Source organism: Neltuma alba, unplaced genomic scaffold (assembly GCF_004799145.2).
Source record: "Neltuma alba isolate B1F8T4 unplaced genomic scaffold, ASM479914v2 tig00012519_pilon, whole genome shotgun sequence".
In the NCBI taxonomy this organism is placed as follows: Eukaryota; Viridiplantae; Streptophyta; class Magnoliopsida; order Fabales; family Fabaceae; genus Neltuma; species Neltuma alba.
This window is the reverse complement of record NW_021636986.1, coordinates 30,603-57,370: the sequence shown is the minus strand read 5'-3', so window position 1 is coordinate 57,370 and position 26,768 is coordinate 30,603. Positions and strand designations below refer to the sequence as shown.

The window sequence follows — 26,768 nt, the reverse complement described above, 5'->3', positions numbered from 1 at the left end:
TGTCATCCCAGATAAATTGCCTGATCAACATTTGGATTTTATTGCAGGTAGACGTGGGCAACCTGGCGGGCTGCATTGTATAGAAGAGTACCGTGGAAAGCACTGATTGCGCCAAGGTTATTCTTCCTGGTAACTCTCTCCTCTGTATAAGTTTCCTTAGTGATGCGGCCATGAGGGAGAGGGACGCCAGGGACGCCCAAATAACGACCTAGGTGATCCGTTTTCCGTATCGACATATTATCATTATTTCTTTTTCTGAAAAAATACAAGAAAAATTCACCAAAAAAGTAGGTATACGGCCACCCACAGGCCAGGTAGACAAAAAGCAACGAATTAGCAGTTGACACGTTGCGCAACACAGAGGAACGTTGAAAAAATGGAAGGGCAAAGATAGGTTGGATCAGAAAGGGTGATGGTGCTCATGTCCACTCCCCAAAACAGGACAAGCAAGCAACCAGGCGGAGTTTTCGTTGGTGTATGATGGCTGACGCCATTTTTCGTTTTTAGTCTCCACTATCTCTTCAATTCTTTCCCTATCATAATTCCTCCAATAACCCCTGGGAAACTCTAACCTCCTTAGCTCTTTATTCCTCAACTACCTGACAAACTCTTCAATTTCGGTATCTCCTCCAAACTCGCAAGAGCAGATGCTCTATCTTGGCCTACCTTTTATTCCGTATTGCTTCAATTTGCTTCCTTTGTTCTCCCACGAATTCATGACCTTTCTTTAATTTACTTCAAGCACAAACTTCATTCTTTTCGTCTAACCATGGCTTCTTCAATTCTTTACCCGGCAACCTCCCTGCCTGGAACTCGAGGACACTCTGCTTGGTTCCGGATTCCCTCCAACCGCTTCGTGAAGACCACCCACAAGTGTCGGGTTAGTTGCTCTTTGGATACCAATGTTTCCGACATGAGTGTTAACGGTTAGTAATCCTTCCTCCAGTCCGGCTTTACTGCTCTTGCTTTACGGTTTTTCACAAGATGAATTTTTTATTGTATTTGGGGATTTGTGGAACTTCACTTCACTTTGAGTTTAACATGGTTACACGCACTATTCTTTCTTTGTTTTCTTTGGGGCGAGAAGGGGAGATGGTGGAACGGAGGTGGGCGACTAATGAAATTATGACAACTATTGGAGATGATTCCTGAGCATGGTTTCTTTTTCTTTTTTTCTTGGTTGGTTTAATTTTATTCATTTTTCTATTTTTCCTGAGCTTTGTGTTGTTCTTCACTGCAATCTTCGTACATCGTATCCGATTTATGTCGGCGGGTTACTGGAGACTGGGTCTAGAAATTGTTTTATGAAGATGATATTGAGGTTCCTTGTCTACGGACCTGAAATTGTAAGAAACTGTTTAGTCGATTATCCTATGAAGTTTGATAAAATGAATGGTTCACATCCAGCGCCAAAAGGGCTGTTTCCTCCAGAACCTGAACATTATCGAGGACCCAAGCTAAAAGTTGCCATTATAGGAGCTGGGCTTGCGGGCATGTCAACTGCAGTGGAGCTCTTGGATCAAGGACATGAGGTTTAACTCCTGCTTTTTTGTTTTGTGTTTTTTTTTGGGGGGGTTTTGTTTGTGGTACAGAATGCACAACGACCTTCTAGCTAATGTTGACTAAGGTTATTATTCCTTAACATTCTCACATTCAGGTGGATATATATGAGTCGAGGTCTTTCATTGGAGGAAAAGTTGGTTCCTTTGTTGATAAACAAGGAAATCACATTGAGATGGGATTGCATGTTTTCTTTGGTTGCTACAACAATCTTTTCCGTTTGATGAAAAAGGTCAACAGAGTTTTCTTAGATTCACTTGACTTGTTTATCATCTTTATTACTTGTATTCTTCCTGTCTCTATTTTTGGCCATGAAAACTATTTTCTGATCGGCCTCTTTTCAAGTTATCTGATTGGTGTTCGTGCTTTCATGATTAGGTGGGTGCGGATAAAAATCTACTGGTGAAGGAGCACTCTCACACTTTTGTAAACAAAGGAGGACAAATTGGAGGTATGGTTTAGGGCTGAACTTTTGGATCTGATTTTTCCTTGCTATGTTCAATTTTTAACAAAATTTTCCCTTTTCCATGAGAGTGCCACGTACAAAAAGATAACAATTTCATAATGTGTAGTTCATAACTTAATTTGCCAGTGCAGAACTAGATTTCCGCTTTCCTGTTGGGGCACCACTACACGGGATAAATGCATTTTTATCCACAAATCAACTCAAGGTAATGTCATCATAAATCTACATGTTTCTCTCGATTGCGTCTCTTAATCATCCTTACCAAAGTCACCATTCACTAAACTTGGCATACTCTTTAATTCGTTAAAAGATTATATTTATTCAATGTCACCAATGAGACTGACTTCACGCTCAATGGCTATGTGTAGACTTATGATAAAGCTAGAAATGCCGTTGCTCTTGCCCTGAGTCCAGTTGTCAAGGCTCTTGTTGATCCGGACGGTGCATTGAAGGATATAAGGGGTTTAGATAGTGTAAGAAGGTTTTTCCCCTGTTGTTATCGATCCCTTCTTTGTGGAGTTTCTCGATCATGTGCTATCCTATTTTTCAAGTCGGGCTTCGTCCACCTGTTCCCACCCGACATGCATGCATGCCCATAACAAGCTCACAAAATCATGAAAAAGGAGCAAGTGGAAGGAGTGCTCATTGGCCCTAGTCAATATACTTAATGAAACAAATATAGTTGTTATTTCCCCCTGTTTTAACTTTCATTCCTCCATACATGTATGGTGTACAGGTTAGCTTTTCAGAGTGGTTTTTGTCCAAAGGTGGCTCACGTCTGAGTATCCAGAGGATGTGGGATCCAGTTGCATATGCCCTTGGATTTATTGACTGTGATAATATTAGTGCTCGTTGTATGCTCACCATATTTGCTTTGTTTGCCACAAAAACTGAGGCTTCCCTTCTGCGAATGCTGAAAGGTTCACCAGATGTTTATTTGAGTGGCCCTATACGAAAGTACATCACAGACAGGGGGGGCAGGTATAATTTTAATATGGAATGTTGCCAAGACTATACACCTCCCTAGTTAGAATCTGATACATTGCTTGGACAGGTTCCATCTTAGGTGGGGATGCAGAGATATACTTTATGATAAATCTGCTGACGGGAGCATGTATGTTACAGGACTTTCCATGTCAAAGGTGATATAATCTGTGTTCTTTTCTGAAGTCTCTACATGGTTCTTCATGATTCTTTTAAGTGACTTTCCCAAGATAAAATTGTGGAAGTATTTGGCCTTTTGCAGGAGAACAATAAGGGCTGTAGTTCAGATACATTAGTAATCCAAACCTGGCTTTTATATTTAGAAACAAACTCTGGCTTAAATTTTTGTCATGCCATTAAGCTCACAAGCCACCACTTATTAATACTAACTGTTATATCGGCGCTGCATTCTGCCTTGGGATAGCTCCAGTCTTGAGCGTCATATAGTGAAATTTGTTGCCAAACCTGCCCAGCATTGATCACTTGTAACAGTTCAATATAAGATTTCTCGTATCGTGGTTCATGAAGAATTGGTATGCCAAACATAAATTGAGAAACTTATCTTGCTAAGACCCTGAGAAATTGCTGGTACTTGCAGATCGAGCTGTTGACTTAATTTTTTTCTTTTTTAAATTTATTTTCCCTTCATTCTTCCATGAGGAATGTGCGCATATAATATCTTTTTGAAGTTAACATCTCTATTATTTCGCAGGCTACTAACAAAAAAATTGTGAAAGCTGATGCTTATGTTGCAGGTTAGAAACAGTCATCTAGTTATTTTTTGTATTATATTCCCATACTGTGGGAATCTTTTCTGATGCCTTCGAATGTCATTAACATGCATATGGCAGCTTGCGATGTCCCTGGAATTAAGAGATTAATTCCGGCAGAGTGGAAGGAACAGGAATTTTTCAAGAACATATATGAACTAGTTGGAGTTCCTGTGGTCACAGTGCAACTCAGATACAATGGCTGGGTCACAGAGTTGCAGGATCTAGAAAAGTCAAGGTGATTTTCTTGATTTTAAGGTCCATATGGAAACCATAGCACATGCTTTTATTTCACTCGTGACATGTTACCCTTTAAGCATTTGAATTGTGAAATTTCTTTATGAATTTTTCCTTTTTGACTGACAGGCAACTGAGGAAAGCTGTTGGGTTGGATAATCTTCTTTATACTCCAGATGCAGATTTTTCTTGCTTTGCAGATCTTGCACTCACATCTCCGGAAGATTATTACATTGAGGGACAAGGATCATTGCTTCAGTAAGGATTTTGCTTCCGAACAATGATATTTGGACATGCTTCTAATTCTACATCTTGGCTTTCAGAAGGACTTAAAACTTAGTCACTAACTTGGAAGTATGCTTTAACATTTAGTTTTGTGTTGACCCCCTAAGTACATAATGTTATTTCCATTTTTCAGATGTGTTTTGACGCCAGGCGATCCATACATGCCTTTGCCAAATGAAGAAATTATTTCAAGAGTAGCAAAACAGGTAGGATGGGGGGAAAACCCTCTTCCCTTCTACTGTGATAATCACATTGTAGATGTATTATTGACGCTGAAAAGTTGTCACACAAGGAGCTACTACCATGGTTTTGATACCTGGAGTTTCTTGTGTGTTTTGAGTTGCTTTGTTAGACCTGCATGTCCGTTAATTTCACTTGTATTTTTGGGATTGCATCGGCTCAGCAATTTCTATGGTTAAGCATCATTTATTTTTCCCTGTTATGTTTTACAAAATCTTTATCAGGTTCTGGCACTGTTCCCATCATCTCAAGGTTTAGAAGTGACTTGGTCATCTGTGGTTAAGATTGGGCAATCTCTGTACCGGGAAGCACCTGGTAAAGATCCGTTTAGACCTGATCAGAAGACCCCACTGAAGAATTTCTTCCTTGCTGGCTCTTATACAAAGCAGGTTAGATTTATCACCTTGGATTTTCTTAGTTAGCAATATAGTTGTGCCTTGGCCTATGCACTTAAGACAACCGTGATAGAAGCATGCCAAAATATTTTAATCTGAAATCTATGGATCCTACATAGTTATTATATCATGTTTAAATTCCTTACTAGGTTCCTGGGATCTCTTAAAACGATTTATTACAGTGAACTGGCTCCATTTATTGGAGAAAGAATTTCCTGTTTGCTGATCGCTTTCTGACTGTTTCCAATGTGTACTGTAAAAGTACCACAGCAGTCCTGTATAATGTTCGTCAATCGGACAATGTCTGGAGTTTGAGTTTTCCTGATTGACTTCTTGGATGCTGCCAGTCGCATTTTGTCATAATTTATAAAGCAACAGATGCAAGGTGCCTACATCGATTTTACTCGTGTGATGTTGCAACTTGTTTATGAGAAACCGTAGGAGAGGACACCTATAAAAGGGGGGGGGGGGGGGGAAGGACAAAACGACAGAAGGATAGTAGTATGCCTTTTCAGTCAGCTTGTGCATGTCTAATTTTGAACTCAAGGGCAAACCACTATTATGCTGAAGTTTGTACCTAAATCCATTTGAGCTTTTGTCAAACCCTTAATTTAATTGTTCTTCAATTTCTAGCAGTTTCAGAGCAGTTCTGAGATTTAAGTTACATTGGCATAGGTGACTTGTATGGTGAAGTTGTGTGTACATTTTAAATACTGGAAAGGCTAAAAGAGATAATTTGGGCAGGACTACATAGACAGCATGGAAGGTGCAACGTTGTCTGGCAGGCAAGCTTCAGCCTACATATGCGATGCAGGGGAAGAACTGCTGGCATTGCGAAAGAAGCTTGCTCTCGAGTTTCAAGACCTCATTCAAACTGCAAATACTACAGATGAATTGAGTCTTGTTTGAGAGACTATCATCCTCACACAAACCACACAGAATTACACTTCATATTTGCCGACTAGGGAATTACAGCGATGTGTACTAGGCTTACCCTTCATGTAATACTCCTGAAGAAATGTAATATTGAATTAAAAAAAGAAAAGCTACAATGTTTGATAGTCATGGGGAAACGGTTCGATCTGTGCAACTAGCGATGCTTATGATTATGACGGTAAGAACATGCTCTGGTCTTGGCTTCATGATTACAGTAAATTCGCTGGTAGTGTTATGTGATCTGAGCAAATGCGGGGAGGTTGCAAGATTGCTTACAGCAGACAATTGTTGAAGCATATGAAAATTTTGAGGATCTTTGCGTAGGTGAAATCGTATCAAGGAAACGGAAGTTGAAATATGATCCACGAGAGCATTTGGCAAAGAGGGGAGCTGATGACGGGTAATCATCTAACAACGAAGGGATGATGCGGATCTAATCAGAGTCATGCGTTGTTTCAAGCTTTCAATGTTGTATCGTGGGTTATTATATTATCTTTAATTATCTTGTTTGTAGACTAAAAACAAAAACTTATAATTAAGACTGAAGATAATATTTACTCAAGCGGTTGTTTAAAACCTTAAAACTATGGCCCATAGACGCTTTTTAAGAATCTCAGATTCCTGATCGTGAGAATTGTGCGTACTTCAACTCCATGATTTGCAAAACAAAACATGCGTTCCGGCAATCATAACAGCTCAGGGATCAACGTGCTCAAAATCCGGTAAGAGGTGGCTTATTTTTATTTTTATTTTGGGGCAACAAACAGCTCTAATTTTAGTGAAATCCTGGTCAAATTAATTATGCTCGATATGATTCAGTCATCAACTTAAAATTCAGTCCTTAATATTTGATCATTTAATAAATGAATCCTTATCATATAAAATTCACTTTGAGCCGTCACCTAACCGTCTTACGTGACAAAACACAATACTGACATAGCTCTCAAATAAGCTCCACAATGTCACTGAATCCACAGTCCCTCTCCCTCCCCTGTTTTCCCGAAACTCGACGGAAATGATGATGACCCACACGCAATTGACCTTTGATGCTCAGTGCTGAGATCACACAACAAAAGAAAATCACAGGACCACGCTAACACTCCTCTAACACACAATTTGGCTGTAAAGATACTTAGAAGCATTAAATATAAGGAAAACTTTAAAATCAACACACACCATAAAGTGGAGAGCAAAACTCTAGAATGAACAATAACCACAAGGTAAAGAGTAAGCAAATGATGGAATCGAGAATGGAGACAATCATTAATTTTTTGAAAAAACAATGCAAACGTTAATTAATCCACAAAATGGTGCTGCAAAATGATGGATAGTGGGTAAGGTTACATGTGCTGTCTTGGGAGAAGGAGAGAGTTGCAACAAAGGAAAAGAGTATGAAAAGGCAAAGAACAATGCAAGAGGTTGTTAATGCTTGCAGTTTATGGCCATGGTAAAAAACGGTTAATCTATAACTACAATAAGCTTGCACACTGACGGGATGTTAATATTATTATATGTGGCCTTGCCCATCGTCATTCTGTTGAGCTCTAGGAAAACGAGGAAGGGACTCTGAGTGATCATTGACATTGTGGAATTTATTTGGAAATCATATTAGCAATATCGAACGGTTGGCTGATGACTCGAGATGAATTTTATACGATAAAATTTATTTATTAAATGGTAAAATATTAATGACTAAGTTAAAAGCTGAGAGATGGACTCTTTGAAGGACGAAAACATTAATTTTTGCTAATAATAACAACAGAATTAAATTGTTTGGAACGAACGACTTGACCTTGGGACTTGGCAGAACACAAATGCAGGCAAATAAGAGAAAACAAGGGGCAGCCTCAAAGCAACGATGAAACAACATTTATTATTTCGGTTACAAAAAGCGAAAATGAGAAGAAAACACAGCAAGAGCGACTAATGCATCATACATCACATCCTATCCGGCACGATCATCATTTGAGCCCCGGTTCATAAGCGGCGGACTGTCTCCGAAGAGAGTGTCATAGCTTCTAGAGTCCATGGTGCTCATCGGCAAAACTCCTTGTATGGAAAGCCATAACTTTCATTAGAATTCCGGAGGCTTATCGGCGATCTCCTTGTCAATGGTGTTTCTAGCGGTGTCAAGATCCTCGTCAAAGAACATATCCCAGTGGCCATCCCACTTGATGAAAAATTCAGTGCCCTCGTAGTATTTCACTCTATGCACATCCCCAGGCGGAGTGAACAGGTAATCCCCAACAGTCAAATCGTATCTCTCCTTCTTGCTCAAATTCCAGACGCTTTTCTTGCCCTCGATCACCACCAAATCGTGACCAAAGGTGTGGTGATGCGCCGGCTCCACGCTCCCCGCCTTGAACTTCACAAAAGCCGACGTGGGGGTTTCTCTCAGAATCTTCATCGATCCACCTGGAATCATATCAATCGGATTCAGTTCTCGGTTCTTCACCAAACAACAAACCGCACAGGTATCCACCACTGGCGCTGCCTCCCCAATCTTGGGCATCTCCACCAGCGCGTTATCGAGAAACGATTGAATTTCATCAGGCCATGGCTTGTTGTCAGATGCAGGGCATGGGGATTTGAAAGGAGTATTGAGCCAGGTATCCAGAATTTCAACGGCCGATTCAGGGGAGGTGGACGTGCCGGAGACGGCGAGGACATTGGAATTGTTGATGGAGCGAGCATTGCGAGCGTCAGAGGGGTTGAGGCAGGTGGCGGCAAAGACCCCCGGGAATTTGTTGGCGAAGATTGAGACGCCGGCGCCAGTGCCACAGGCAACAAGGCCACGAATATCAGGGGAGGGGGAGGAGGAAGACGAAGAATCGGAAACGCGGCGACCGACCTCGGCTGCTATTGAGTAGTAAGAGGAGGTGCCGAGATCTTCGACGTCAATGTTAAGGGAACGTAAATGGGAGACTAAAGCGTCTTTGAGAGAACAGCCAAAGGCGTCGGCGCCCGCGATAATTTTGACAGGGCGAGTGGCGGCAGCATCGGAATCTGCCATGGCGATGACGACGGTGGTGGTTTCACCGGCTTGCCGGAGATAACTGGGATGAGAGGTCAACGGATGAGTGACACACCCACTGTCGTCGCTTGTTGATAGCTGATGCTATATGTATAAGAAGGCCTCCGTCTCAGCTCTTCTAGATGACGAGGAATCTAGAAGCGTACAAACAATCAAGCCAAATGAACCTGGTTTGTACTGGGAGTGATTAGTAACTCTCAAAAAGTAATCCGTAATTCGTAAATCATAAAAATATTTTTAAAATTATAATTTAGTTTCTATATAAATATTTTTTTTTTACCTGAACACTGATTAATTGATAAAACAGTACAATTGCTCCTATTCCTTAAACAACTTAATTTCATCAATAATTTCATCTTATCTTTTCATTCATTCATGAATCTATCTAGTTGCCAAGTGTGCAGACACTCTTCGGTCAAAAAAAAAAAAAGTGTGCAGATACTTATATTTATTAAAGAAGCATTTATGTGTACCAAGGACATGGATAAATTAATTACCAACCTTATAAATCATCCATCTTATCTCCTCCGCTCTAACACGAGTCAGGTGTAAAATAATAGTATTAGTACAGACACAATGTAATGTAATCTCGGTATTATTATTTAGTAATTGAAATCAATAAGTAGAAGCAAATCTCAAAATTTTTATACACACGTTGACATAAAAATGAAAGTTCTCCCTCTTTTTTTTTTTTTGTCATCATCAAATTGTTTGTATTTCTAGTTAATTTTATAACAAAACAAATAACCTTTTATTCTTCTACCCACATTTTAATTTTATCATCCATGCATTATAATTTACATTTTATTTTATTTATGAACTGACATATATTTTTCAAATATATTTACATTCATCCCTAATTCCCTACCGTTATTTTATAACTTGCGAGTCTTGTATATTTCTTAAAATTTTTAGAGAAAACTAATTTGACTGTTCTTATAGGTCATAAGATTTTGAATCAAATCTTTTTAGTTTCATTTTTGGGAGAATTGCAATTAGGTCTCACTCAAGGGAATTAAATGCAAAAAGGTCCCTTGAAATCATGAAATTATTCTGAAGTTTCAAGGGACCTTTTTGCAATAAATTTTATTTGTTTAATTACCAAATTACCCTTCTTTTTTTTAAAACTTTGTATTGACAACTGAAAGAGCAGTGGTTGACAACTCAGGGTGTAAGGATTGACAACTATCGCGGCTGGTTTGACAATACATTCTTTCAGCATATCACACCATAAGTTGTCAAACCAGCCGCGATAGTTGTCAATCCTTGCACCCTCAGTTGTCAACCACTGCTCTTTCAGTTGTCAATACAAAGTTAAAAAAAAGAAGAAGGGTAATTTGGTAAATAAACAAATAAAATTTAATACAAATTTTTTTTAAGACTTTAAAATAATTTCATGATTTCAAAGGATTTTTTTGTATTTAATTCTCTGGCGCGTCATTGCCATTTTCCCTTTATTTTTTCTCATTGAATTTTACAGTTTATTACATTAAATGGGTAGGTTGTTCCGTTAAAAATATTCCTAACACCGTTAGTGATTTGTAACGTGGCATTGAAAAAGCTGCACAAGGACCTGCTTTTTCTTTCTCTCCTGTAAAAGCTTGTTGCTTTCTCTCATCTCTCAAGCCAGCCACACTAGTCTATGCCACTAAGAAGGAGAAGGCTCTTTCTCCATTAACTTCAGCTTCCTGCTTCCATGAGCCTCGCATCCTGACGTGGCAATTGCAATTGGAGCTTCCGATGACGTTGCTTGCTTCTTTTTCGGTGGGGGTAACTGGGTTTATCCCAGATATGATTAACTTTGCAAATGGAAATCACTCAATATGACAAATTATATGCAGCTGCATATTTTTTCCCGAAAATATTAACAGAAAACTAACTTAATTTTTATTTTCAAAAAATTGGGTAGGCATATAATCCACTAATTTTTTCAAGCTTTTGGTAATGAGGATCTGTCATATTCCCATTGGGGTATTTAATTCAGAGTCAGACTTTACTGACAAAACAAGGCCTTTCGAAAAAATAGTTTGTGGATGTATACATAAACAAATGCCTGCGCTTAGCGCAATGATACAGAGGCATTTTAACCACATTCGGTGATCATTGATTACAAAATGGTGCTTCAGTTTCTGGTACAACCGTGAGTTAGGAGAAGCCCCGTAGACCTGAGGTCGAGCAGCAACACATCAAATACAGAGATGTTTTTCACTTCTCTAGTGATCTGAACCCAGTTGCCACCGCCGAGAAAGAAACGCCATGGGAAGCTCTGATGACCATTGACACTTCTCCTTCTGGGCGATGCAAATTGGTGTCCCGGCTGGCGGATGAGAGAGAGCAACTAGCTTTCACAGGAAAGAGAAAGCGCAGCTTTTTCAATGCCACATCACAGCCTATTAACGGTGTTAGGAGAATTTTGAACAGACAGACTTGGTCATTTAATGTAATAAACGCCAAGCATTCAATAAAAAAGAAATAAAATTAGAAAGAATTGTTTCAAAAAGTGACAAAATTATAATGCCAGTCAAATTAGTTTTCTCAAATTTTTATATTAAAATCTACGAATTCCGGTCCTAATTATAAAAACTAGTTGACTAATTTGAAAAGATTAAAAAAATAAGTTAAGTTGGTTATTTATAATAAACAAATGCTGTTTTTTCTAAAATATCATTACTAATCAAATATATTAGTTAAAACTACCATTATTAAAAATTACCTTAGAAAAAAATAGATAAATATGAGAAACGAAATAGATTGGAGTCTTATATTTAGGATCAAAATAAAAATCAAATGACATTTTAGAAAATAACTCTGTATTTCACTTGCATTTAAATGGTTCCCAATATCGCTTATTTTATTTAATACCATACGATGAAGTACATGTTTGGGTGGCCTCTTACTCCACTCCCCCAGGTCCCCACGTATGTGATTTATGGATGATGTTTAATTTAACACCGCAACTGATAATTGAGGGGATTCATTCACGTAGTGCCCACTAACCAGTAACCACAACCACACGATATTGTTTTTTTAATAAAGAATAACAACACGCAGAGATTTCTCGGGAGAAAATTAAAAATAGGGAAAATAGGGTTACAATGTTGGAGAAGGAGAAAGAAAGAAACAAATGGCTAAAGTGTTATGGAGGGCTGGGCCTGCTGTGACATGCCTATACTACCAGGTATCACAGGCAGAGAGGTTTTGGTTATAAGCTATAAATTCTTCCGTCCGTTTTTTAATTTCAATTTTGATTTGATGCTTGAATTGCAGAGAATCCATGGCTTTAGATGCTGCTCAACCACGCCTCGTAAGAGAACTAATTATGCTTCCCTCAATCTACAAACGCCTCCCCCTTTGAAAATGGCCGTAAGTGCCGTCACTGAGCTTTTGCGCTTCTTCTCTCCTTCGTATCCAACAAGGTGCCTTCGAACTCCTTCACTATGCTTCGTCTCATCCTTACTATTTCTTCTTGCTTCGCGCTGATTTTCAGCATTTTGCTTAGCGTCACAGATGAACAATCAGATGAATCCCCCGTGTCAAGCGTGGAAGATGTTCTACTCATCATTCAATCTGATTACGTGAATGCTTATTTTGTTACAGGTTAACTTACCACTCTTGCTGCTTTATTTCATGCCCACTAACACTTACTGATGCTGCTTGCATCGATTCCATTAGCAGACATAACTGATTTTCCTTACAAGTTTTCTCCCATGTAACTAGGGAATTTCACGCCTTCTATATATGCTGAAGATTGCATCTTTGAAGATCCAACTATTAGCTTTCGGGGTAAGTAGAATCAAGGACTTGTGGTCGTCCGTTGCACCAAATCTTTAAAACCTCAGAAGGGCTTTCTGGGGGGAAAATAAGCTTGAGAGTGGAAACTTGGCCAGTAACTAACTAAGACCAATGATGATGTGTGGTCATCAATTCAGGTAGGGAGTTGTATGCGCGCAACTTGAAATTGCTTGTTCCTTTCTTTGACCGTGCATCAATTACACTTCAAAAGATTGAAAAGGTAGTTTCCCCTTGTAAATTGCCATCTGATATTAAGCAGTTAGTTGTAATTCCAAATGAAGATGCTTAATGTGGCCTGTCTTTGCGCTTGGAACTCTGAATGACCGGTTCGGGTTTTCATTATTCCCTGCCTTTAATTCTAAGGTATTAATTAGCCTCTTGAGATTCACTATTTATAATTCATTTCACTGCTTATAAGAGGCAGGTCCACTTTCAAGCTTTACTCGTGATCTGATTTCAAATGGCATGCAGGTTGTTACTTCTGACACGAACTTTGTTGAGGCAACCTGGAAACTAAGGTGCTCAAATTCTCCCCCCCCCCCCCCAAAAAAAAAAAATCTTTGTTAATTTAACATTAAAGTTACTTTGTTTAAACGCTTCGTAATTCGCATATTCCCTCAGCCCAAGCTAAATAGATATAAGGCACGTTATCAGCATTATTAAAGCCCTTGCCTTTGTCTTTGTCTGATATGCAGGACTAACTTGAAGCTTCCTTGGAGACCTCTGATTTGTATTGATGGAAGCACTCTCTATGAATTGGATGAAAATTTCAAAGTTAGAACAAAATAGTACAACCTTATCTTGCCGCCACATGCATTTAAACTGATTTTTCTGCGCTTCGAATTATTTTACATTGATACTAACTGTTTCTTGTAACTTGTTACCCCTTTCTTTTGGAGACAGATTGTGAGGCATGTTGAGAGTTGGAATGTTTCTGCACTTGAAGCAATTGGCCAGATTTTCAACTTCAACTCCGGAAATTCTGTTGGGTGAATAATTCCTACTTTGCACCCACGTCGATTCATTGGGTGCTGCTTTCAATCTGGATGTGAATTGACAAACTGTATATACATAAACAGCATAATCAATGGCTTCTAGTTCCTCAGGAATTAGGGGAAAAAGCAATGAACTTTGAAGTTACATAAATAATCAGCTTATTTCAGGCTAATTTTTTGGGTTGTGTGATAAGTAATAAGCTTAGGTACCATAGTACGTGAATAAAATGGTAGCGCAATTGCACTACTTGGTAGTTGGTACTTAAAATTCATCTGGGCTGCTTTAATATTCTAAAATTCCTTTTCTTTTAATAAAAAAATGTGGACAGACCATAAACATGAAAAAAGAGGAAAGAGAAAGGGAAAGGAGAGGCCAGCTTTCTATCTGGATACGTACACTACATAATGATCCAAAGGTGGAATTGCAATGTCGCTTTGCTTTGAAGTTTTCAATTTCAAGGTAAACGGTCTTCTGACCTTTGCGCTTCATCCTCATCATTGTTGAATAAACTGTCTCTTGGTCACAGCTCACGGGTCAGCCAAACTCCTCTTGAGGGTCATTATGAGTTTTAAAAAGAAAATAAATAAATAACACAGCTTTTATCAGAGGAGCGTTTGGTCATCATCATGGTCTCAACTTATTTCATAACTGAATGCTATAACGAAACGTGAAAACGACTGAAGTTTAGGTTGTTGTTAATTTATCTTTTTGGTATAAATCTAAGAGTGTGTTTGGTATGAGGGATTTGGGAGGGAGGGGAAGGATTTTAAACATGTCCTCTTGATTGGCAACACACAAATTTTAGGAGGGGACTAAGTATTTTTGAGATGATGACAGAGATGCAGCTAGTTATCAAGAAAGTAATTGTTATCTCATCTATTCACACTTCAAAACGCCTTGTAGTCTCACATTTTCTTCGTGGTTGATGTTAGAAGTAGTTTTGTGTCTTATACAAGGTTCTTGAATTCTCATTACACAGACAAAGATTGGTTCCATGTACATATACATTCTTATTGAACAAATCAAAATGAGAATAAAATGGAAGAATTAGAGTGAAGGGTTATGGGCCAGAGAAAATAAACCTGCAACATGGTGTACAAAAGATGAACAAAAAGTTGCACTCCAGAACAGAGCCATTAAAATTTGAAAAGGCATGCAAAGAATCGATAAACAGTTGCTCCTGAATTCAAATGGTTAAGCCTTGCAATGAACTGTGTGGTTTGTTTCCATTTCGGATTCTAATCCCTGCTCCAAGCATACAGCAACAAAGAGAATCCGCCATTACTCCCGCACGACTTCGTCGATGAAGAGCACGAGCTCCTCCCTCCGTCACTGCTCTCCTCCGTCCACTGTAACACACTAGAGCTCGATGGCGACGCCGACAACGATGTCATCGATGGCGCCGTCGTCGCTCCCGACGGCAGGCTCTTCCTCATTAACTTCTTCTCTGGACCCACCATTTCCGGCAGCACCCCGCCGTCTCCTACTTGAAACACGAAAACACCATGGCCGTTATTGCTGTTCACCCAACTGAACACATCCCAGAAGAACTCGACTTCAATCCCATCGATCAAGATTCTCTCATTCCCTCTGAATTTCCAGGACAGCCTTTTCACAACCAGACTAGTCTGGCCATCCACTTTTACTTTGAGCACACCCTCATCGCATTCGATTTCTATTTCGTGTTTGGACCCCAAGAATTGAGCTAGCGATTTGTAGCTCCTGCTTCCGAACACATGTTCTCTCCTGGACAGTAGAACCGGTTCAGGGGGCTTGTGGGTTGTGATCAGCCTGTTGGAACGCCTTGTCAAATCGTCGAAAAGATCACCGAGAAAGAATTCGAGTTTTCCATCCCTGACAACTGCCAAGTAGAAGCATGACTCTGGCTCAGCAGAGTTATGATTGTAATTTGCTCGAGAAAAGTCCCAGAAGAGCTTGATTTTCCGGACACGTTGGTGGGGCTGACTGAGATATATGGATTTTGATCCCGGTCGTGTTTTGAAGAGAGAAAAGGTTGAAGGGTTGAGAGAAACGGTGATGGAGAAGATGTCCGCGGAACATAAGAGTAAGGAACGAGAGAAAAGTGTGCTGGACCAACTGAGGGTGAGATAGGTCGGTGAATTGCATAGTTGGGTTTGGTATGTACAGGTTACGAGATTCTGAGGCACTTGAGAGATGCTTGATGGTGAGCCGGGTTGGCTGAAACAACCTTGGATCATGTTTTCTCTCAAATCATATGCGAGAGCTAGCTTTGCTTGATTATGGGAATGCGGTGTGTTCTTGCCTTGGCCTTGCGGAATAATAATTCCAAGAAGCGGCTTGTTAAATTTTGGCTTTTTATACTTGTGAGCATGGAGTGTATATATATATATATTTTTTCTTTGTAGGTTTCAAAAGGACATACTCCTCCGGTCCTTTATATAGGACCCAATTGTTGAATTAGTTTTGGTCCTAAATATAAGACCCATATCTCATATTATCAATTTTTTCTAAATTACCCTATGGATACTCCCTCAATCATAACCAAATAGAAGAGAAAGAAGGGTATTAAGAAAGATGATTATGGTATTTTAGGAAAAACGTATCACATTTCTTATAATTAACTTACCTAACTTCCTTAATCTAATCAAATTAGTGAAATGGGTCTTATATTAAGGACCGGAGGAGTATTATTTTTTTTTAGATAAGATGTGGGCAAAAGTGAAGTGCTTTTGAAACTTTTCAATGATGGAAACACAAGGCTAGTATCCGCCACAATCATCAGGTCCAGTTGCTATGCTTTGCCCATACAGTTCACTGGTTCAATTTTCCTCCCTTGATTTGCGCCTTTGACGAGGCTCTGATGATGCCTTCTGTTTTATGCTAATGAGCTGGTTTGCATTGTTCCTTTCCAAGTCACCATAATCAGTACTTGTGACTTCGTGATTTTCTAACATGCTCCAAAGAACTCTTCTTTTGTTTATTTTCAAAATTTTTTATTCCCTAGGATAAGGGACGTGCTCCTAAAAGAAAATAAAATCATATTAGAAAATCAAAAAGGAAACCTGCTGGTATCACGGTACCCTGGGAACCAATTCTGAAGCTGCTAAGTTCTACTACTTTCAATCCTTAATATAAGACCTTGTTTGACTTTTATTTTGATCCTAAATATAAGACCCCAATCCACTTTGTCTCTCATATTTATATATATTTTTCTAAAGTAGCCCCTCTAACAATGATAGTTCTAGTCAATACACTTGATTGGCAAGGATATTTTAGGAAAGACAACACCTATTTAGGACAAATAACTAACTTAACTTACTTTCTTAATCTCCTCAAATTAATCAACTGACTCTTATAATTAGGACCGGAGGTAGTATTAGAAAATGTTGAAAAACGATTCAAGTGGACCAGCAGCAGGATGCGAATTTCCCATTAGCTGGGTTCAAATTTAGAACGAAGAGTTCGGCCCCTTTTTCAAAGTCCACAAATTTCGTCTACAAGTTTTTGTGCAATCCAGTATGACTTCGTATTTCTTTTGCCGCGTTATAAATTTCTGATGCATTTAAAAATTGAAAAGGTTAACGGGCAGCTAGTCAATAATGTGCTGTTGGAGTGGGGGCATGGTAGTATTCAAATTGAGGAGTGTAACCCACATTTGTACGTTCCCCGCTTTGCACTTTACTCGCTTTCTTTATTGCGAATTTCACCGATCCGAAATTGGTAGTTTTTATGTGAACAAGAGATGTTTGAAATTTAATCCAATGACATTCCCTGTGAATAAGAAAATACCTCAACAAAATGATTGGCCAGGCAAACTGATTCTGAAACTTATCAGTAGCGGTGCTTCTATGGTCCCACTAACTAAAAACGCTTCAAAATATTGCCCTCGCGTTGCACAATTCTCTTTCCTCAGGGAAACTCTCGCTCGCATGATGGTTTCATGCGTGCAATCTAATTCATGCAATTTCTTGCTCGTATGGAGACCACGAATAAATCTCTTTTTGGCTTTGAACGAGCCAGGAAAAGATGACCTTTGACAAGACTTTGAATTTCAAAGTCTTGGTTATTTTTCAGCTGTGTTAAAGAAAAATCTTAAGTATAATATAGAAGAGCGTGTATATTCCCGGACGATGCACGCATAAATCCAAACTACTTAAAAACCATACATCTGCAAAGGTCTGGCATCATCAGAAGAGGTTATATTTGGGTTCAATGTGTGACGTTGGTGAGTTACAGAGAGCATTAGATCATACAGAGGAGACCCGAACTACAAGAAAAAATGAAAAATATACAAGCACGTGAAGTCAATGCAAGGAACAAAGAAAATAAAAGAGCGAAACCATTGGTTCAATTGAATCCCCTAGCTCGCCGAAGGAAGACCAACGCTGAACATTCAAACAGTAAAAGCCCCCAAAACAGAAAAGGCTTGTATACTAGTTTCTGCTTCTTTCACCTGACTGCCATGAAAACTACATTACCATCCGATTATATGTATTACCTCCCCGTGATCTGAGAGTACGAGGTTTTGGTGTATGAAGAACAGCAGAACTAAATGTCATAACGTAGGAAGGAAGGCCTTGTCTGCATGCTTGTGATTCTTGGCAGCAATAAATGCTTCTGTCGTGTCCTGAGTTGCCTATGTGTTGCAGATAACCTTTATCTGTCTTATGAATGAAATGAAAGAGAAAATTACACAGAGTTAGGCAGGAAAAATAAATACAGATAGAGTCCAAAAATCTTATATTTACAAGATAAACTCTGCTATTTACAAGTCAAATTTAACAACTTCTATTTATAAATCAAGCTTGCATATTTACGAGTCAAGCTTGTATTTGTGTGTGTTTTTTTTTCCTAGGGCCTATGATTAATTCTCTTGAAATCAAAAGAGCCCCACTGCTCCTGACCAGCAAAGCTTGAGTCCTAAGTTTATGGACGAAATTAAATAAATAAATAAGGGGTGTGGATGCTTATTTGTCGTCCTTCAAGCTGTGAGGCCGTGAAGTTGGGTAGGCCTTTGTGGAAAGGGCTTCTTTTGGGCCTATATATGCTGTCCAGCTTAGGAATTGGATCAAAGGACCTCTCTTAATACTGTTTCGGCTTGTGACCATAAACTGATCATCGTGTGATGCAGCTTGTAGCGGAAACGGTATGATTTAGACATGACGGGGAGCATCATTAGGCTAAAACGAGTGGTATATGCGTATTGATTAAAGAGGAGGAAAGAAGGTCACTTTCGTTATTGGAGATTACCTTAACAGGGTTGAAGTAAAGTATGTGAGGACAAACCTAGAAGCTGATCACACATTAATTTTTCCTTTTGACCGTTTCTTCTTCTTTTTGCGTCTGCGATATCGTCAGAAGATAGGCAAATAAGGACGGATGATGGCAACTTTATGGGGCAATATAAAAGAGCAAAGTAACCAACAAGTTGGTCTAAGTAGAAAGATTTGGGTACTTTAAATATTATGTTGAGTTTGATTCTTGGGACAATGTGTGTAAAAAAACACTGTTAGAAAGAATCCCATTACAACACCTGACAACATTCTGAGATATTAGTATTTTATTGTTTGGATGGGAGGATACTTTGGTAACCAAAAAAAAGAGTAAAGTAAATACAGAATTGGCCAAAAAAAAAAAGCCACTCCATTCTTCACGGCTTGCCACTTTTCCTTCTTTTTCCTTGTTCACTAGTCTCTTTTCCACTGTCTCATTTTTCACTTTACTGCTCGTGACAACGACACCCCCTCCCCTTCTCCACGCAAATAGATAAAATATTCAATTTTCACTGTACACATCGATTATAATATTTTTAAGGGAAAACATCTCCAAAGAATTAATTAATGTCATCTGGATTTTTAATTAAATTAGGTGATCATTAGCAGATACAAAAAAGGGACATCAACATAACCCCTGAACCCATTACGTGAGATATGAGATAGACTCACGCAAACATCTTCTGATGATCATGTGTTTAGTGCGTCAGCTTGCATTGATAAATAGAGAATATTGGAAAATGGGAAATTTTATTGGTATGCAGGATGTTACTGACATAAAAAAGAAATGTCGGAAACGAAATTAAAACAGTCTCCGGATTTGACAGAATTTTGGCGTATGTTTTTTTATAAATTATACCTGAGAAGGGATCCCCGCTTATTTGTTTATATTTTTTTTTCGGCCAAAGTTATTTGTCCGTATTAGTTTATCCGTATTTGGCACCGAAAATGGTGCAATGAACGCATATGATATGACTTTTATATCTGTACAGCTATGGAATGTGCTCATCACGTAAGTCAAAAGTCAAGGCCTGCTCATTTCTCAAAACTCCGTTTCTTTTAATTTTGGTGATCCTAATATCTATAGCTTAATTAGGACTCTATTACTCATTATTGTTGTCGTATTTACGAATTATTTTCTCTCGGCGAACTCCCAAGATTATCTTCAAAATCATGGATAAGATATATAAATAGACAATTAGACATATTAAATTGCTATGATCTGAGATTGCTAGGACCGATAATCATGTTTTGGGCATGAAATTAAAAACAAGAAGGGACGACATTTTGGCGTAAAAGAAAGTTAAGTACAAGGAAATGAACGGACAGACTTGAAAAACAAGGAGGAGACACGTAGACATAACGCATAGGATGCTTAACAGTAACGAGATGAGTATTGAGGACTCTTTTTTTTTTTTTTGGTGGTTTGCCCTTCTTGCTCCGGTGGGCAAAGGAACGTCGACACGTTAATTATTCAAGCTTTCCTTTCCCGTGTGCGTGCGGATAAATTGAGAAACTATCCAATTTCAATAAATAATTGACATTAATTGTGCATTTTTTTATATCTCCCCATGACTGCGTTGCGTCGGTCCAATTATGTTACGCTAACTACAAAAGGTTCGATTTATTTAATATTTTTCGGTAAACAATAATTTGTCTTCGATTATCTTTCACACGCATATGCATATGAGATTTGCACGTGACGATGGTCCCCCGCCCCCACATTGCGCCTCCAATAATATTAATGTGGTTACATGCTCTTGTTTTCCCCATTACAGCTCAGCATTCTTATGATAATTTTTCAAATTTTCGGAGGCTTTTTTTAAGGAAATTAATCCATTTATAAGATATTATAAATAATCAATCGAAATAGAAATATAAAATGGAACCAGATTCAATACTCATTACCTTGATGAGCACCCTAAGCTCATCAGGTATGGACGATTTATATCCGATTTGAATGGTTTATATTTAAAATATTTAATTAATTATTTTTAAATAGAAAAATCTACTTCTTGAAAGAATGATAGTTAAGAGATTATTTTTATTTTAGATTCTATATATATTAAAATAATCATTTTGAACAAATAAAAATAAAAAAATTAAATCTGAACTATCCAAATAAGACATAGATAGTATAGATTTAATAAGTTTAGAGTACTAAAATTGGTTTCAATATAGAATAGAGGCATTTGCAGCTACAGATCCTGATAAGGTTCGAAATTTGAAAGAATAACTTCCAGCCTAAGATGTGTTTCGGCAACAGATTAACACGAGAATAATGATTGAATCAAGTTGAAATGTTTTTAATGGGTTTTTTTAATAAAAAAATCATGGCAATGAATAATTGAAATAGCCGAAACATATAACATAAGCTTAACTTTTCAATATACTAGATGTCCTAATTTAGATTTTTATTGTCGTTTCATACAATCAAAAAAAATATTTTTTAAAGTGAAGTAATCATTAATCTTCAAGTCATCACAAGCACTCAAAATTTCAACTCTTTTTTTTTTTTCCAAAAATTCTGTTAGTTATTACCATCAGAGTTTTTGTTGTTTCGTATAATTAAAATTATTTCTTAAAATAAAATAGTTATTTTGATCGATGTTAATACAACCCGTTCCTAACAATTCTCAAGTCACAGATATGTAAATGAGATAATTTCATTAAAAAAATTGAAATTATTACATCCGATCTTAAATGAGACTTGATAACAATATTTTTGTAAGTTTTGACAACACAAATAACAATATATTTTTATTGAAATTTATTATTTAGAATTTAGTAATTTTAAAATTTTTGGTGAGATTCGTCCATATAAAAAAAACAATATGATGGATGTTCATCATCTAAACTTATTAGATTTGTACTGTTCAGATGTGACAAAAAAATATAATGACAATATGATCATTCCGTAATAGAAATTAATGCTAAAAAAGTCTCTAAAAATTTATTTTTTTTAAAAAAAGACCATTTCGTGTTATTTGAGAGATATTCTTGCGTTATGGTCGCCTGAAATTTAATATGGCAGCGGAACGCATGGTATTGGCAAGTGAGGATGGGCAGCAACGCAACACGTGCAGACCACACATCGTCCTCTCCCACACTTCGCAATCGCCCGTGTCCATGCATCCTCCAGCCGTATTCCTTTCCTTCAACCTCAAAGTTCAAGTTTTGGTCCCAGGGCTCAAGTCCTGTTTGCCTTCTTCGTCTGTTCTTTTCTTCTCCTTTTGATTTCGTTCAAAGAATTTTTCTTTTGTAAATTGACATACTTAAATTTTATACCACAATAACTTGTGTCCTGAGAGAAAAGATCTCAAAGTCCGTTTATTTTGACATTTTCATGAGCTCAAAAAAATATTTATACATCACAAAAATAAGTGTCTTGCTCATCGTGTCGTTTGTTTCGTCCTTAACGTCTTCATTTCAAAAACATAATCCTCTATTATATACTACTTTCGGTCTTTAATATAAAATCTTGTTTGACTTTTATTTTTGTTATAGATATAAGACCGCAATCCACTTTATCTTTCATATTTATGTATTTTTTTTAAGATAATTATTCTACCAATAATAGTTCTAGCCAATACACTTTATTAGTAAGGATATTTTAAGAAAGACAATAATCATTTATTACAAATAACTAATTTAATTTTTTTTAATTTTTTTAAATTAATTAATTAGCTCTTATAATTAAAACCGAAAATAATATTATGGTGGATTCAAAATTGCAGCCACATGACATAATCCTGTCGCACCATTGATCCAAAAACAAACGCGCGCGTAGCTCACGGGAGCCCAGTTGTCCACTTCTGTGCAGGAATGTTATGGTTGTTATGTGGGTTGAATAAAGAAAATATGTCTTGCCCAAAAAAAAAAAGCAGAGAGAGAGATAAAGGAAGTAGTAGAAAACTGAAGCTGCAATGAAATATCAAGAAGCTTTCAAGAAAAATAGTAGGAGATTGACTTCCACGTATTCATTTACTTCCTCCGCTCTTAATTATAAGAACTAGTTAACTAATTTGAGAAAATTAAAGAAATAAGTTGAGTTAGTTATTTGTTCTAAATAGGTATTGTCTTTCCTAAAATATCATTACTAATCAAGTGTATTAACTAGAACTGCCATTATTAGAAGGACTACTTTGAAATAAATAAATAAATATGAAAGATAAAGTTAATTGGGGTCTTATATTTAGAATCAAAATAAAAGTCAAATAAGATCTTATATGAAAGACTGGAGATAATATATTTGATGGGGGGTAAGAGAATCGTTTATGTTGTTAGTTATGATCACAAATAAGAAGAAAATCCAAGGAAAAACCCGGGACTGAGAATTCCAATTACTGCTATTTGTGTGAAGGTGAAGCAAATTATGGGAATAAATAAAATCCACGAAATCCACGACCCCCCCGGGGGGGGTTGTCCCTGCATGGTGTATACGGGAGGCGGCGTAAGATTAGGCGACTCTACCAAATCCAAACAATTACCCCGAGGAAGCAATCACATTGTATATTACAGTCCTGTCTAATGAATCTCTAATAAGGAACATTTTTTTTAGTAAAAAAAAAAGCCCCAAAAATAAACAGGTTGTTTGATGACAATGACGAGGTTTGTTAGGCACGAACCACGAATGAATCTGTCTCTGAGATCGTGTATGCATTCACTCCCCCTAGTGGTGGCCGGTGGGGTTCCATTTCCTAGCAACCGTTCCTCAATTTCTCATCTTGATATTTTCTCCTTTTCTTTTTAGCGACCAAATTTCATTTTATTCACACGCCCCCCAAAAACAGCGTGCTAAGAATAAATTCCAATTCACAGTTACGGACATGGTGATATCTTGATTTTAGTCCGAATTGGCCATGAAACTTCGTCGAGTTCTAGGTTCTCTTCCTCTATTATTATTCATTTGGATTTGTCGCGTTAAAGGAAGTCCACTCAGTGAGAATACGAGAGATAAAAGAAAAGATGCTCTTGTCAATGTAAAATAATATTCACGCCTCAGACTTCCAACACCAATGCTTGTATTTCCCATTTTCTTACACATTGTCCCCCCCCCCCAAAAAAAAAAAACCTTCTCTTGTTCTCCGGTGTTCTTATTCGGCCTATCACCGCCTGCAGCTCAATTTTCATTTTATTTCTTTGCTTCTTCAGTGAACAGTAATTTTTCATTGTGTGTTTCTCTCACTCTTTCTTGTTTTCTTCTGTTTTCGAATTTTTTATTCGTTAGCAGGGGCCTTGACAGTGAAACAAGTCTGCTTTTTGTCTGCTTCTCCCTGCGCTGTTTTTCTCCCCCTCATTCTCCAAATTTGCCTTCTGTTTTCACGCGCCTCTCCTTGCTCTTCCCTGAATTTATACTCCTGGGTCTCTCCGGCAATGCATCTATTACGCACATCTCTTTTTAATCAGATCATCGTTCTAAGCATATAGCGAGCCCTGTCTGATGCGTCGTACTCTTTCTCTGATCAATTAAGGTACGAGCCCCTCTTAACTTTGATTCTCGCTTATCTGCAACTTCTGTCTATTCCTCAGTACTTTTGTCCGTTCCTTGTTCCGGCCGCAAAAGGCACACCATCTGTTTGACAAAAAGCCCAAACGAAAGCTTGGAAGGCAAATTGAACTTCGTCTTTCGAAAATGAGGGATTTCCCTTCTTGTTTTGGTGAAAACGGAGTCCAGATTGCCGATTCTTCGTCGTCCAACACCGGCAAAACTGCCCAGAATCTGGTTACTTGTGTTTATCAATGCCGAATACGGGGCCGGTCTTGCCTGATTACTGTCACGTGGAGCAAGAACTTGATGGGGCAGGGCCTCAGCGTTGGGATCGATGATTCTTCAAATCAATGCCTTTGTAAGGTCGATATCAAACCATGGCTATTCTCGAAGAGAAGAGGCTGCAAGAGTCTAGAAGCTTATTCCTGCAAAATTGACGTATACTGGGACCTCTCGTCGGCTAAATTTGCGGCGGGTCCTGAACCATTGGAGAAATTTTATGTAGGAGTAGTTGTAGATCGACAAATGGTTCTCCTTCTCGGTGATTTGACGAAAGAAGCTTTCAAGAAGACCAATGCTATACCGTTGCCCTCAAATGCAGTTTGTGTAGCCAAGAGAGAACACATTTTTGGCAAGAAAGTGTTTGGTACCAAGGCGATATTCTCTGACAATGGTCAAGTTCATGATCTGGTGATCGAATGTGACACTATCAGTGTGAGTGATCCGCGTCTTATAATTCGTATAGACGGCAAAACTGTGTTGCAGGTGAAGCGACTGAGGTGGAAATTTCGTGGAAACCATACTATTTTAGTAGATGGTGTTGCGGTAGAAGTTTTGTGGGATGTCCACAATTGGCTATTTGGTTCATCTCTTGGGAACGCTGTGTTTATGTTCAGAACATGCCTTGCTGCTGATAAATTGTGGAATAGCCAACCCGTTTCTGATGCAAACCTGTTGCAGTGGTCTTTCTCTCAAAGATTTTCAGAGAGCAAATTGCAGAGTCTAGATTTCTCCCTCGTTTTGTATGCCTGGAAGAACGACTAGAGATGCGGGATTTCACAATCCATTCATTACTAACAAAACATCCAGTGAGTTGCGATTTATTAGTGATTTGTTTGGGTTACACCTTGCTTAAACCAAATCAGTTATCTGAGCTTAGTTGAACAGATCAGAAACATTTTTTCTCCAATCGGCTGTATATTCTTCAAGTGTTAATTTAATGATCATTATCAGACCAGTTATATGTTGCGGAGTCCTCTTATTTATGTTTAACATGTTCTCGTTCTTTCTTAATTAATATTTATTTCCATTTCTTATTCATTGAGAACTTATATAATCAATAATATAAGGCTGGAACGGCAAACTTGCACTGAAAATTTTCTGGCCAACCTGATGAGGTACTATCAGCTCATGTTAACCTCAGATGCAACTCAAGACTACCTATATCGGAAGTCTGCCGTTCTATGATGATGATTTTCTCAGATGCAAGTCAGGACTGCCTATATCAGGTGCCTGCCGTTCTGTGATGATGATATTTTCAGATCTCTGATAACCTTTCACGTATGTTCTATGATTCTGTGATCCAAATTATGCAACAGGTGTAAACGTTCTGATTACTAGAAATTACGATATTATTTTTCAAGACCACGCAACTGCTACTTCAGTTGCTAACCTTATGGAGAAGAATTGTTGACCACAAATTGACTCATTAGAAGTTGCGCAGTAATTTCCATTTAGTCCGCCGGATTATTGTTTTTGTATTATATTTATGACAAAATTAATAGTAATATGCAAGTAGTAAGTTCATCTTACAGCGCAGACACTTGCCTCTAATGCATGATGTCTGGCATACTGTGATTTGTCGGTACAATCTGTTGGTAGAATATTGCAGATTGTGGAAAGAAGATAGAGTCATGCCTGTTGGATTAGCTTCCGTTTCTTTTGTAAACGTGAGAAGGAAATGCATATGTAAGAGCCTTGTCGAAAAAGTATGTCTACTCTGCAATGCATGGTTGGTTATGCAGTCTCGTTAAATATAACCCCTGTATTTGCTATGCTTTTATTATTGTCACAAATCTCCAGCACAAGCTATGACAGTTACATCCTTGTTGATCCTTCGAAGTCAATCAAAAAACTTATGGTTGCTGAGAACTACTTACCATGTATTATTCTATAGACCAAAACCGCAGGTGTTCCCTGCCAACTCCCTAGTAAACTTGAGGGGTTTTAATAATGGCAAGAGGCTGGATCCAATGAAAAGCTTGTCTAGAATGCCCTGCAAAATGCGAAGATGCCCATGAAAAGCCGAAAAGAATTAGGGTGGCTCC

At 38.1% G+C, this 26,768-nt stretch overlaps 5 protein-coding genes across 5 annotated transcripts; 3 read left to right on the top strand and 2 right to left on the bottom strand.

Annotated features, from left to right (window-relative positions):
• Positions 1–519: 519 nt before the first annotated feature.
• LOC114728073 (zeta-carotene desaturase, chloroplastic/chromoplastic) lies at positions 520–6,372 on the top strand. The gene is made up of 14 exons (XM_028914895.1): positions 520–926; positions 1,408–1,532; positions 1,658–1,792; positions 1,939–2,011; positions 2,158–2,231; positions 2,395–2,499; positions 2,763–3,007; positions 3,081–3,168; positions 3,723–3,765; positions 3,862–4,018; positions 4,147–4,275; positions 4,436–4,508; positions 4,767–4,931; positions 5,682–6,372. Exons 1-14 carry the CDS (start codon positions 770–772, stop codon positions 5,844–5,846), a joined length of 1,734 nt encoding a protein of 577 aa, XP_028770728.1. The 5' UTR covers positions 520–769; the 3' UTR covers positions 5,847–6,372.
• A 1,220-nt stretch (positions 6,373–7,592) lies between these two features.
• On the bottom strand, positions 7,593–8,965 carry LOC114728069 (DNA damage-repair/toleration protein DRT102-like). The gene has a single exon (XM_028914891.1). It carries the CDS (start codon positions 8,884–8,886, stop codon positions 7,948–7,950), a length of 939 nt encoding a protein of 312 aa, XP_028770724.1. The 5' UTR covers positions 8,887–8,965; the 3' UTR covers positions 7,593–7,947.
• Positions 8,966–12,235: 3,270 nt separating this feature from the next.
• Positions 12,236–13,962, top strand: LOC114728071 (uncharacterized). Its single transcript, XM_028914893.1, has 7 exons — positions 12,236–12,323; positions 12,407–12,504; positions 12,625–12,690; positions 12,837–12,919; positions 13,171–13,217; positions 13,395–13,473; positions 13,603–13,962. The coding sequence occupies exons 1-7, from the start codon at positions 12,265–12,267 to the stop codon at positions 13,690–13,692; spliced, it is 522 nt and encodes a 173-aa protein (XP_028770726.1). The 5' UTR covers positions 12,236–12,264; the 3' UTR covers positions 13,693–13,962.
• Positions 13,963–14,755: 793 nt separating this feature from the next.
• On the bottom strand, positions 14,756–15,984 carry LOC114728077 (uncharacterized). Its single transcript, XM_028914898.1, has one exon. It carries the CDS (start codon positions 15,912–15,914, stop codon positions 14,934–14,936), a length of 981 nt encoding a protein of 326 aa, XP_028770731.1. The 5' UTR covers positions 15,915–15,984; the 3' UTR covers positions 14,756–14,933.
• An 8,167-nt stretch (positions 15,985–24,151) lies between these two features.
• Positions 24,152–25,734, top strand: LOC114728063 (uncharacterized). Its single transcript, XM_028914885.1, has 2 exons — positions 24,152–24,424; positions 24,517–25,734. The coding sequence occupies exon 2, from the start codon at positions 24,586–24,588 to the stop codon at positions 25,483–25,485; it is 900 nt and encodes a 299-aa protein (XP_028770718.1). The 5' UTR covers positions 24,152–24,424; positions 24,517–24,585; the 3' UTR covers positions 25,486–25,734.
• The last annotated feature ends 1,034 nt before the right edge of the window (positions 25,735–26,768 follow it).